Genomic DNA, 13,776 nt, shown 5'->3' with positions numbered 1-13,776 from the left:
CTTTTAGAAGTATAGTGCTGAATAAAATAATCAAAGCAAATCATCCCGAGAGAGAAAATTCTTTGTTCCATCTCACTTACCAGTATCAACCAAGAAAACACCATAGTTGTTGTGCAGATCGGAGCTCTCTGGACAATTCTCTATGCCAGTCTTGTAGACCTCCTCTGCTTCCTTCAGCCGTTCCTTGAAACAGGATCACAAAATCACAGAATCATTAAGATTGGAAAAGACCAGTAAGATCATCCAGTCCAATCATCCCCCTATCCCCACCATGCCCAATAACCACGTCCATCAGTGCCACACCTCACAGTTCTGGAACACCTCCAGGGATGGTGACTCCACCACCACCCCGGGCAGCCTGTGCCACTGCAGCATTAATCCTTCTGAGAATATTTTTCCAAAGGAAAAGGAGATTGAGGCAGTGCCCATGCTGGCACCACCAGTGTGCTCCCCTTGCCATACAGGGAGCTCAGGCACCAGCCCTCCCCCTCTAAGCCCCTTAGCAGGGGAACATGGCCTCCGGCTTCTGAGCAGCCAACATTTTACCCTATGACAAAGACATAATATATCTGCACTCTGGTATGCCAGAGCAATCCTAACAGCTTTCCCCCCATGCATTCACAACTGGAGCTACCTGTGAAACAAAAACATCAGTTGGAAAAGGTTGGGCAATTTGTGTGCAATGCCAGTGAGCCTCAGCTAGCATGCACCCAGCTGGGAAACACATAGCGACAGGGGTCATGTTGGTTCTGTTACCAATCTGTCATTTGGGAGCTGATATGTTTTAATTTATTTGTTTAATGAGCATCTTGCTGGCTAACATTCCCCCTCAGGAGCTCTGCTCTTCATTCCCTGAGCAGCAGGGAAAATAAGAAATGAAAGCTCGGTGTGCATGACAGCTGAGGGATAGGGAGCTTGCACAAGGCAATGAGGGAAGCAGGAGGAGGACTGGGGGTGATGGAAGAGTGGGGAAAACCTGACAGATTCAGATGAAAAACAGGTGTTATCAATGTGTGAGATGTACCTCCCTGGGACTGATGGGATGTGCTATTGCTGATTCTCCAATAGGCTGAGCTCTTACATTTTGCATAGATTTCAAGGAGACTTGTAGGTGCAGAGCATTTCTGAAAAATGCACATCTTTCCTTTGGGAACACCCTGCTTATGGAAGTGTCCCACCAGCTGTGACCCGTCTAGCCTGAGCTATAGGCAGCAGGTCCTGAAACAGAAACAAGGCATCTAGTTTGGATCAAATAGCAACTTAATAAGGTTTCCATTTCCCTCCAGCCAGACAGTACGTGCCAGCTGCCCACATGCTCACTAGCACCACTTATTAAGGTTTTCCTCCCACCTAAGCTCAGAGTTTTGCTGTTGGGTGTACTTAGGGCAGGAAGGTTGCTCGCAATGGAAAACAGCAGTATGGAGGGATGCCAGGTAAAACTCCTGAGGCAAAGACTTTTTTTTCCCAATTTTTCCGCTTCTGTGGAGCAGCCCTATGGTGACAAACCTCACAATCTCCTAACAAAGCTCCCAGGCAAAATCAACCATTCAAAGCCCTATAAGGAAAGCCTGGCAACACCACAGCAGACCGTATGCGGAGGAGCTGAAATGAGATGGATCCATTCACTCCCTGTCCCACCAATGCTCTCTGTGATTGGCATCCGACAGCCTGGTGTCAAGAGCACAGTGTCTTCTTGGCTCAATGTCTGGCTGTCAAGGCGGTCCCTGAAAAAGTACTGGTTTTGGGATCCTGGTCCACTTCTCTGTGTGAAGCAGAGCTGGTTTTGCTGTTCAGTCCAGCTGTGAACTCTCCTCCAGTCCTGCAAATCCCAGAGCGTACCGGGCTTCCTCTGGATTTAAAGGGTGAACCTGAGAGCAGCATTGGGTCTGTAGCTGTTCAAATGAACAGACTCCTTTCTCACCTCCTATTTCAGAACTGGAAAGCTGGAATTAATAGCACTGGAAGACCATGGCTTGATGAAAGCAAATGGTTTGTCATGGTTAAGTGCTTTCACATTTACGTGATGAAGGTCAGCCAGCAGAAAGATAGGGTGGAATAAAACACAGAAACACATTTTTTAAAAGTGCTTAAGTTTGGACATCGTGCATGTATTTATGTGAATTTGATGTCATTATCCTGCAGGGTCAGGAAAAGTGAAGCAACCATCAGAACTGACTGAAATGAACAGTAACTTCTTGAGAAAGTGTGTATGTTAGACATGCATTAACAGGTATATTTTGAAGTTCTTCTGTATTGATTTCTTTTCCTCTAATTTTAATTTGCAGCAGACGAGTATGGCTTTGTATGCATGGATGTCAGTTTCCTTTGTGTTATTTATCGACCATAAACCCGATCTTGAAGCAAGACAGGGCTGTGCTAATCTGGATTAGCAGCAGAGTGCCATCTCAAAGCATTCCCACTGCCTGATTCTAAGCACTTTTAGCATTTTTGTCACGGTTGCATTGCACACGCATTTGTACAATGCTTTTTTGGCATCTAACATCCTAACCCTGCATGCCTCAGGCTCAGTGCAGAGTCTGGAATGATTTCTCTAACAAAGCATTTGTACTGAGAGCAGTCAGAAGTGGGGAAGGGTGGGCCCACCTCTTTCTGCCAGAGATTTCCCCCTCACAGCCGCTCCTCTTTCGAGGAGAAATGCTCTAAGTTCATCAAGGCTTGATTCTCATTAACACTTAATAACGCCACTTCCCAGCCCTCCATGAAACATTCATCAAGCTCACAAAATTCATAAGACAGGCTTAAAAATGTATGAGATTTTTATGATATTAGAAAAATTATGCACATAAGGATCTCTCAGTTAAACTGTAGGGTTTTTAAGCCTACATTTCTGTTGCTTTTTTTTTCCTTATGACTTGAATTTTCGGTGCGGATATGCCTGAGCAGGCTCTCTTCTGCAACTAAGTGGGTTAAAAAGTTTCTTTTTCCTAGTGTAGGCTAATATTCTTTCAAAAAAGAAAAAGGAAAAACAGAAAAAAAGAAAAAATACTAGGAAACCTTTGGATCCAGAAACTAGAGCTTGAAAAGAACCATCCAGTAGTCTGAGATGATTGACAAATCTGAAAAAGCTAGAAAGAAGGTGTTCACAGAATCATGAAACAGCTTGGGCTGGAAGGGACTTACAAGCCTATGCAGTCCTAACCCCCTGCCATAGGCAGGGCTGCCACCCAGCAGCTCCAGCTGCCCAGGGCCCCATCCAACCTGGCCCTGAGTGCCCCCAGGGATGGGGCACCACAGCTTCTATGGGCAGCTGTGCCAGGGCCTCACCGCCCTCTGAGTACAATGTAGCTGCATTGGTTCAGAGGGGAACCACTGTACAGGGTCACGACAGTGGCAAAAGATGTTTGATTTCTTATTCTAGTACCACTGAAACGACTGGGGAAAGCAGCAATATGTTGTGAGTGAGTTATGCTATCAAGCAGAGAGCAATAGTGAGAGCATGCACTTATAAAAGGAACAAACAACATAAATTTCTATACAGTGTGAAGGTGGGCTCTGATTTCTGGATCAACTAGCAAGGAGAGAAAAGGGCAATCATGGCATGTAGCAGGTGAATGTTGCAGGAGACTTTTCTCTTGCAGTATTTTTTACAGTTCCGATACTGTTTTACTGTATCACTTCAGCTGGTTTTTCCTCTTTCTCAGCCTTAATGCAAAGCTGAAAGAGCAGAAGCTGGTCACAGAAGTGATCACTTCATGAGCGTTACTTAAATGTGCAGCTTTTAGCTCGTCAGCCCCTCTCTCAAACATTTGAGGTAGGATCCCTGCCAAGGTCACTAGGACGGGTGTGTGAGGAAGGAGGTGCTCAATCAGGCACTCATCAGCTGTGGCTGAACATGAGAATGTGTTAAAAGCTTGCAGGAAGTTGTTATTTTCTAAAGAAACTTTACAAACTATCTTTTCTTCCTCAGCAATTACTCAAGTCACAAGAGGATGAACGATCTATACATAAAAGCAGATGAATTATTGCAGGCCTTACTAATGACATTTCCTTTGGGCAAAAGACCTCAGGTCTATAGTCGTTTTATTGCTCTGTTGACCTTACAACTGATGGTTCTAATTAATAAATTCAATTAATATTAAAACCAGGTATTACTGCAGACAACTCATTTCCTATACTTGCAGGAGACTCATAGAGGGGCTCATTCAAAGGAGAGTTCCCATTCAACAAGGTTCTTCTTTCAATTCATGTACTATATTTCTAGATTCCTGCAGCTGATATCGATAATATTCAAGCACTTGAAAGTCATTTAAAATGGAAAATAAAATAGCATGTCTTTAAGTAACCTGTATACATCATAGATGAATTTTGCAGTGTCTACATCATTAAAGAAGTCAAAGCCACAGTTCAGCTGAAATTTATCCACTTGCAGAGAGAAAATTTAATTAACCAGACTAATAGAAAATAGTGAAAGATGGTATTCCATTGTTGTGTCTGTATTTGCATTTTGGCAAGCTTTTATTTAGAAAGCTTTAGCATCCCATGCTATAGAACGGTAAGATCTGAAATTCTAGGGAGAAAAAATCAGTTTCCAAAAGCTGTGTAGAATCTTGTGTTTGCTGTGCAAGGACCTTACCACTCACCATTACAGGGCCAGACTAGGGCTATTGGTTGTGGCTGCAGACCATGGGAGCAGTGCCCAAAACAGCATCCCTCATATGTGCTGCTGCCTGCTTGCAGGAAAGAAGGGTGTGGTGGTCTCAGTGTGGGCACCCACACTTTTTTTTATGCCTCAATTTCCCTTTTCCTATGTGGAGACAGTATTTCACCTCACAGAGACCTTTAGAAGGAAATTACCTCACCACAGCAAGCAGTGAGAGCCCTGAGCAATGAGCGTGGTGAAAAAGCCCATGAAGAAATGAGTAATCCTGCCTCCGGAGCACAATCTGGGCCCTGTGCAGTAAATAAGGTCTAGGGCACATATTGAACAATGAGGTTAAATCAAATATTGAACAGCTGCTCATTAAGAGCAACATAAAGCCAGTGAGCCTCTCCACCCACTGTATGTGATCACTGACTGTGGTAATTAAGGGCTGTATCCTGATGGGTTAGATGCAAGGGGCAGAACCGAAAAGCAGAAATTCAGAAATCTTGTTTCTGGCTTTTCCTACTTTTGGAGGGCTTTCTTATAAAACCCCAAGGTTACCTCTGTAGGTGTGCATGGGGGAGGGGGGGGGCACTCACCTATTCTGCCGTCAGCATTCAAGGTGCAGATAAAGACTTTGCTAAAGATGTAGGGAGGAGAAGAAAGTGCATGAATTCACAACTTTAACAGCGATTTAGTTCAGAATCACACCACGTGGGTGTAATTACTCATTGAGACCGAGTTGTCTTCCATACTGAACAAGTCATCTCTAAAGCAGCAGCCCAACAGATCTCACCAGATAGCTCCAGGTTTGTGCACTTGCTGCACATGTGTGAAGTGAGAGTGTTTCCACTCTGCAAAGGAAGAGTGAGTGTTTCCACTTTGCAACTGCAGCACTGGTGCATCAGCCCTCAGGAGGAGCAGGAGCCCCAAATAAGGCCTGTTACCTGTTCAGCCAGCAGTGAGGCCAGGCTTGAGTAGGCATCTGCGAAGTCTGGGCCATATTTGATGGAGTCCCTCAGTAAGATTACAGCCTCCTCCTTCTTCCCTTGAGACCTGCAGGCCAAGGAGGGAGGGGGGAAAAAAAGAAAGAGAAGCTCTTTAGCAGCAGATCACCCACTGAACAGCTCATTGAAAGAGATGTGAAAGACTCTGTCTTGTTCTTTTCAGCAAAGGCTAAATAATTCACCTGTGCCTCCTCTCCACAATGCACACACCCAGCACCACCTGCATCATACTTAACTATTCTGCCCACCTTGTGAAAGAGGGTGGGCTCTCTGGTCACTGCATACCATACGTGCTCAGTTTTGCTTGCTGGCACATACTCTTTCCCATAGGTGATGCAGATGTCCCTGATATGACTTCTGTATGTCACTGGAATGGCAGGCACACCAAGAACAGTAGCACAGGCGCTGCCTGCTTCAGCTCTGGTGCTCACAAGCAGAGCACACTGTTTGAGCAAATGTGGGCTCTTTCTCCCATCCCTGCTGTAAAAATGCCTCTCCCTTCCCAGAAAGCTACGAAAGGAAAGAAGATGAATGTCAGACGTGTCTGGAAGGAGCCAGAGAGGAGCAAGTGGATCACTTGTTGAGGAAAGAAGCAACACAGGTATCTGTATCACGTTGGCAGAGATGAAGGAACACATTCTACCTCATACCAGAGTGGGAAACGTGCTCACCAGGGCAATTCCTCAACCGATTTGGAGACTTTGTGCTTTTTGCACCCATATGTTTTTTAATCTCAGCAGCTGGGAACACACAGGTTTTAATGAATCTGCTGTTTGGTCTACTCCTTTGATGACTGTTCATACTGAGCATTATGCAGTGCACAGAGTGAAGACAAAACTTCTCCAAATGGTGAATTCCTCAATACTCCACACTGTGAAGAGCAAAGAGTAATTTATTTTGACTGTTCTGTAATCAGCACAGGCCACATGCTCTGTTAGGTCACAACCTTTAGATTTGTTAACTTCTCCAGCCCTATTGTACTCTCAGTATTTCTCCTTTTGGAAAATAAACCAAATTCTACCTAATCCATCCAATCAGGATCTTTAGATACACGAAGGACAGCAAAAGCATTCTCAGGTATGAGTCCCTGGAAAGTCACTTGCATGCCAGGAGGGGATGCTGGCAGGGGTAACAGTGGGTCTGCAGTCAGCTAATGTGGCCCCAGTTGTGCCACTGAGGCACCAAGTAACCTGGGAATAGGATATCTGCCAGCAACCTGGCTCCCACAGCTGCAGGGCAGAGGTGCAGAGCATTTTCACTTCCTAAAAACAATGTGGAATCTTTGCAAGTTGCTAGACTGCTAGTGCTGTTACATATCCAGGCTTATAGTTCATTACATTAATGTTTTAAATAAAAAGTATTGGATCTCATTAAATAATTCCTAACCATGTCAATTATTAGGCTAGAGGATTCTATTCTTCAGATCCTATGGATTATGAGCAGAGAATATTGAAAAATGGTTCTGTTAATGAGCTAGATTATTTTTTCTAGTTACTTTACACTTACTGCCCTGGAAAAAGGACAAGCCTTCCTCAACAAAAATCTAAGGATGTTTTATTATTCAAGCTACAATTTCACCAGTACCACTCTGTATTCCTTCCCTTGGAAAAACGAGAAGATTTCCTGAGCAAACATCTAAGGATGCTTAGCTGGACTGGAACAACATTTTCTTTGTGCTGGGTGTACAAGGAATATGAATAGCAAGGCTTACAAAAAGAAACAAAGGACCCTGGAACAGAGAAAGTATGTGAACACCTTGCCGCTTGGGGCTTAGATTTCATCTGAGTGACAGGGTCAAGTAACCAGATCTTGTTTATAAGGTGCAAATTTCAGCTGATAATATATGTGGCTTTGCAGAATTTTTCCCTTTTCTAGTTATATAACTGTAGGAACATTTTGCCTGTCCATTATGCTAAGTGAAAACAGTTGTGCTACTCTTTTTCTTCTACCACTGGTGCTCCATATAAATTACACGAATGCATCAAAAACAAATAAAGAACCACTTTTCCCCTGCACTAATTAGAGACCAGCTAGCTTGTCAATTTATAAAACTTTTTGATTCCTTGGCTGGAGTTTCATGACACATTTTCATAAATCAAAACCAGATGACTGCTTCATAAAGGTATTGATGTTTGGCAAAAATGTAGGAAATGCCAGCTACAGAAATAAAAGGATTAAGTGATCCGCTCAGCAGCAGTAAAAGTTCCCATTAACCACAAGCATGCTCTAGGAATATAGGGCAGTCCTCCTAATTACTCTTTTTTTTCCTAAATGGTCTTTTCTTCGTTTGATCCAAGAACAATGTTTGTCTCCTGAAAGTGGGGGTAGAGAGGGAAAGATTATGGCATCTTTTTATGTGACAGCCTGAGTTATATTACAAAAAGCAGATTCAATAGTTTCTCAGAGAGCTCAATCCTGCAAGATACTGACTGCTCTGGCCAAGCACTTAAACACATACTTAACTTTTATGTATGCAAGCTGAAAATTAATTACTGGCTGAAGTGCTTTCCTGGACCAAGGCCAACATATTCAGCACTTTTCAGAATCATGGCTGTAGTTTTTACAAATCTCATGCAATCTGGGAGAACACTGAGTGTTGGGAGAACAGTCCAATACAACACTAACACCAAATACACCAAAGATTTACCACAAACTGGGGATCTGTGGCAGAAAAAGCTAGGTAATATATACTTTCAACATGACAGAGAGAAGAACAAACTCAACTGACACAAGGAGCCTACGATCACTTAATCCTGTTTCTCCCCAAATTACCTTGGTTTCCAATGCCCTCTCCTAATTCCCTCTTCCACTTGAGTCTCCAGCCCTCCACAACCAGCATGGTATAGATGAATGCAAAGAGTAGCTTCTTCCCCTTGGAGCATCACTTACATATTTTTGCAAGTGCCCAGTAGTTTGAGAAGCATCAGCTTAAACTACCCCCCAGAAGCCTGGGGATCCAGAGGGCTGTGTGGGCTATTATTAGCACTGAAGCAAATTTCTTTCACAACAGAAAAGTAACCTAGGAATTAGTGCTCTAGGGGACTTTTTAATTTTCAAGATCTGCTTTACAATTTGAAGTTAGTTTGACTGCTTTAAAGCCAGAAACACAGAACTTAGTAAGGACTCCGCAGCAGTTCTAAACATCTCACCTCAGTTTTACACCATAATCCAAGGGAAGCTTGTAGCGTGTAACTGTCTGAAAGGAAACTCCTAAGCTTGTTCAACTCCCTGGGTTTAAGCCAATTCAGATAATTGAGATGCACTCCTTCGGTTTTCTTCTATGCTATGTGGATGGATGACACCAAACCAGGGCAGTGGGCAATACAGTGCAAGGAAGGGCGCCTTTTCAGAAGGACCAGGTCTGAAAGGAAAGTCAAGAAGTTGAACAAAACCAAGTTTATGTCCTGTGCCCAGAGATGAATAACTCCATGCACCAGCACATGCTGAGGGACAACAGGCTGGAAAGCAGCTCTGCAGGAAAGGCTCTGGAGGTCCTGGCGGACAACATGTTGGCCATTGGCCCTTGATGGTGAAATAGGACAACAGTGTCCCAGGTTAGTGAGCCCAGGGAGATGATCCTTCTCTTTTTTTACAGTATTTATGAGACTGGAGCAATGCCTAGTGTTGGGCACTCTCATGGAAGAAAGGCATGATCATACTGGAGGAAGGCCAGCAGAGAGGTCTAGGTTGTCCTTGGAGATGTTCAAGATTCACCTGGACAAAGCCCTGAGCAACATGATCCAATCTGACTCACTTTGAGCTGTGGGACTGACTGAATGATCTCCAAGAGGTTCATTTCAATCTGATTTACTCATTGAATCTATAGTAAACTTGATGCTGCCAGTGTTTTTTGTGGTTTGTTTTTGTTTTGCTTTTGTTTTTGTTTGTTTGTTTTTTTTTAAGTGAGCTAAAATATGTATGTGATGCTGTGGTACAACTTCAGCACTTCAAGCAATAGAGAGTATTCTAACCAGAAATCATCCAGAAAACCAGATGTAGCATCACTGAACACTGTTGTTCAGTTTGATTCTTCGAAAAGAAGGAAGGAACATTTCACTTTCTGAAAGATCTTGATCCTCAATACACATAACATCTACCTGATGCTTTCCAGTATTTTCGGACATTTAGAGAAGCCCATGTTAGCACATTCAAATACATACATACCCAGAAGCCTGTTTTAGGGAGGCAGGCAATCCTTACTCTGACTAGATGGGTTCACTAAACTTGGAACAAATAAGAGTAAAAAAGGCATTTTTGTGACTCTACATGCAGAACAGAATCATCCCTTTGAATAAACTCAAGATCTCATGGGAGACTGTTTCTAGGCACTTCACCTCTTCATTGAAAATTCAGCCAAAAGACTCTGAAAGCACATAAGAGTTATGAGGCATTTCTTCATCAGAAATGCTGCACTGAATATTAGAGTGCTTTACGTATGGAGAGAGTACAGCAAAGAGTAAGTTCTCTCCCATTCTGCAAAAGAAAGCTGAGATCCTAAATATTCACTTCAAATGTTCATAATATTTTATTTCTTGTGTCTTTACAGAATATCCCACGGGCTATAAATTTATGTGAGGTATTCTGAATGATAGATATTTATCTCAGTTTTTCAAGCTGCAAGTAAACAAAGCTGAATCTATATAGAGGAGTTAAGTATTTATGTAGCAGGAAACTTTGAAAGAAAACGAAAGCATTGAGCTGCTTTGGAACATGAAAGTGGAAAAAGAGATTTCTCACTTTTAGGCAGGCCACCTTCTGGGGCTATTTTAACTAAGATATCTGTCTGTGTTGTTTAATTATCCACTGTCCAATATTTATGGTAGGCAAGAAAAGGATGACATACAACTTTATTTTAGAATATGTAAAAAAAACCAGTGGTCTATTCAGCCTTTGTCCTGCAATGATTCCTGAGAACATTCATCTTCTGGCATGCAGTTTTCTTCATCATATGCAAACAGAAAATGGAACCTCTTTCTAATCAAGGGTATCCAGAGAAAACAAAATAATAATAATGAAAAATTTCCATCTTGTTTTTCTCCAAACAAATTTTTACTCAAGCTTAAATCACAGGAACAGATGCTTGAACAGACAGCTTATATCCAGGCAGTAATGAGCAGCAGATTCCTGGATGGGAACAGCAATCCCATCTTTCCAAAGCCCTGGAGTTCCCCTTTCCCAGCACCGCAGAGGTGAAATCTTGAATCTGCAATCAGATTTGAGTGGGTGTAAGGAATGCAGCAGAATTTGACTGGAAATTTCATGCCAGACCATTTTGTTACATGTCCCATTATACAAAACACAGTTACTAGACAAGATTTGGATGCTGCAAACTCTTTCTGCTCTGTATCTGGAATAGTATATCTGGCTATCACCATGGCCTCTGTTAAGAGAACAGAAAATCCTTTCTATGTCCTGACCTTTTATCTTCTCACTGCCATCAGTTTAAATATCAAAACACCCTTTCTAACGTCTCATGTCACAGCCAGAACGCAATATCCGCCTGTAATATTCTGCAAATTTCACAGAATCACAGAATCACAGAATCACACGGGTTGGAAGGGACCTCAAGGATCATGTAGTTCCAACCCCCCTGCCTAGCAGGGCCACCAAACATACACATTACAGAATCACAGAAATTCATTTCAACTCATTACCTACATTATAATAGCATTTAGTGTCTGCATAATTCTGCTCGCCTTATACCCACAGCACAGCACTGGTTTCTTCCCAGTAGAACACAGTGTCTCAGTGCATTCTCCAGATCAGGCTGAATAAAAGGATAACTTGGTAGAAAGTCACAGAGTCACAGAATCACTAAGGTTGGAAAAGACCACCAAGATCATCTAGTCCAACCCATCCCCACCATGCTCACTGACCATGTCCCTAGTGCCACATCCACACGGTTCTTGAACACCTGGTGACTCCAGCACCTCCCTGGGCATCCTGCTGCAATACAGTATCAATCTTTCTGAGAGGAAGTGTTTCCTAATATCCAACATGAACCTCCCTTGACACAATTAAAGGCCATTCCTTCTTATCCTATCACCATTACCTGCTTCTTACACAGCATCTGCTTTACATGTTGTGGAAAAATACAAATCACAGCCTGAGTAGGCAACTAGCCTGTTAGAAAGGGCTCGTGTTAGCTTGGGAACACAAGTAAACCACCTCTAGCTTCTGCATGTGGCTAAAAGAAACTTGCTTGTAGAAACTGCTAAATCAATCTCCTTGCTCTCTGTGAATGACTCCACTTCTTATCCTGATACGTGATGCCTTATTGTCTCCTGCTGTTACATATATGGCCACAGTACTAAGGGGTGGCATGGGCATCTTGCCAGCCAGCCACCACTGGTATCCACTGGGGGTAATGCCAGGGCAGACACTGTACCAGTAAGCAGCCACCAGTACTGAGAACTTGGAGGAGATGAACTGACTGGCCACCCCTAGTAACATGAGAACCTCTCTATTAAACTGATGAATGATAACTTGCCTCCGTGTACTTCCTTCAGGATTAGTAAACCTTATGCAGAAGTGCTGGTGCTTCTGCGTTACACGTATATGTGCTAATCCCTCGCCAGGAATTCTACCTAAGCATAACATACAGCCATTTTCTGTTATAATTAATACCTTCAGTGCGTTCAGATGCAATAGGGCTGCTTTGGAAGCCTAAAAAAGTTTAGAAAATAGAAGTAAATAGGTATGGGAAAAGGGGAGAGGGAACGTGAGAGCTTTGTTTTAAAGAGATCAGCAGAAATATCATACACCTTTAACATATCGCAGTATGTGGCACCACAGAAGGATGCAGAGTACACACAACCTGATGTATCACACAGTGTCTTAAATATCACATCAGGAAGAAACATGACATATTGCACACAAAACAAACAGCAGTTCTAAGACAATTTCCCACAGGCCTCCTTTATGCTCTGCCAGCGCAACAAATCCAGTTTCTGCCCATCTGCTGGGTCATAAGAGCCCATCAGCTTGCCAGATTTAAGTGTTATTGACAGAAAATATCCCAATGCTGCTTCTGCCTTTTGTCTTTTTGTATTAATATTTTATATTTAGAAAAAAATCACAGAGAATAGTAACTAAAGTAAGTGAGATGGATTAAGAAGACTATATATTTTTAAACAGCATTGCCAGCTAAGGCTAATTTCAATCAGCCAAATATCACAAATAATATAGACTTTTCATTTATCTTGCAGTAAGGCCATCTTTACCTTTCTTGTATTTCCAGTAAAGCACTAACCTGCCTTCTACATAACTACTTATCTGCCATAGTCTAACCCCAAACCATCAGCAGTATTAGTCTGACCACTTCTCCATTACCAAATGTACCAGGCAGAGCTTCAGCAATCTATTTAATATCCTTCACATAAACTTCACACTCAAAGTGATGGAAGGCAAGGCAAGGCAAGGCAAGGGAAAAACCCACAACACTATCATGTCAAAAAAAACAGCAGTGGGTTAACAGAGATTATTTTTATTTAACTGCACCTCTAGAAGTTTTTAACATAGTAGCAAAGCTTTTCTTGTAAATCTAAGTTTAGTCTTTAGAAATGGTTAGTCAAATTAATTTGCAAGATTATGACTGCTATTCTCCTTGTTAAAAGCTAATGCTCTAAATGACAACGTATCAAATTAGGAGCTGATCAACTCATTTTCTTGCTCATTAGAGAAACCATACAGGGATGTAAGCCAGCTTTCCCCTCAAACCCAGACCCACACCACCCCTGGAATTGGATGAACCTCCTCTTTTGCCTCATCAAGCACCTCAAAAGTTAGGTGCTTATATTGAAACTACACAGCAGATCTTCCAGTTACAGCTAACTAACAAGAAGGGGAACTTGCTCTGAGGGATCTGCTGGGTATGTGTTATTCATTAGATTTGCATCAAATGCCTGCCTTTGAATAACAGGGCTTGCTTCACTGGAAAGGTTTACACCTCTTCATTGAGATGGAAATCTCAGGTGACTGGTTTGGATTTGCACCCCTCCTTTTTTGATGCCTAATTTGGAACAAGTAAATGCCCTCCAGCTGAAGCATCGCTGTAAACAGCACCTGAAGTGACCTGGCAGACAGCATAAGGACATCCAGACTAAGCCTTGTCCCCGTGCCAGCAGTAAGAACTAATGCCATTCCTTCACCAGTCAGCAGAAAACC

The 13,776-nt window shown here is 42.6% G+C and overlaps 1 protein-coding gene across 2 annotated transcripts in view; it reads right to left on the bottom strand.

Annotated features, from left to right (window-relative positions):
- The window catches only part of TMTC1 (transmembrane O-mannosyltransferase targeting cadherins 1), a 151,514-nt gene that overhangs the window by 11,363 nt on the left and 126,375 nt on the right, over positions 1–13,776 (bottom strand). For both annotated transcript variants that reach the window (XM_042889622.1, XM_042889623.1), the window contains exons 13-14: positions 5,551–5,659; positions 81–183 (exon numbers count right to left, since the gene is read on the bottom strand). In XM_042889622.1, coding sequence (XP_042745556.1) covers positions 81–183; positions 5,551–5,659 — 212 coding nt within the window. The remainder of the gene's footprint in view (positions 1–80; positions 184–5,550; positions 5,660–13,776) is intronic.

This window comes from Lagopus leucura, unplaced genomic scaffold (genome assembly GCF_019238085.1).
Source record: "Lagopus leucura isolate 7727_CA_CO unplaced genomic scaffold, USGS_WTPT01 Super-Scaffold_100159, whole genome shotgun sequence".
Lineage (NCBI taxonomy): Eukaryota > Metazoa > Chordata > Aves > Galliformes > Phasianidae > Lagopus > Lagopus leucura.
The sequence above is the reverse complement of the archived record's forward strand: the minus strand, read 5'-3'. Positions and strand labels throughout refer to the sequence as shown.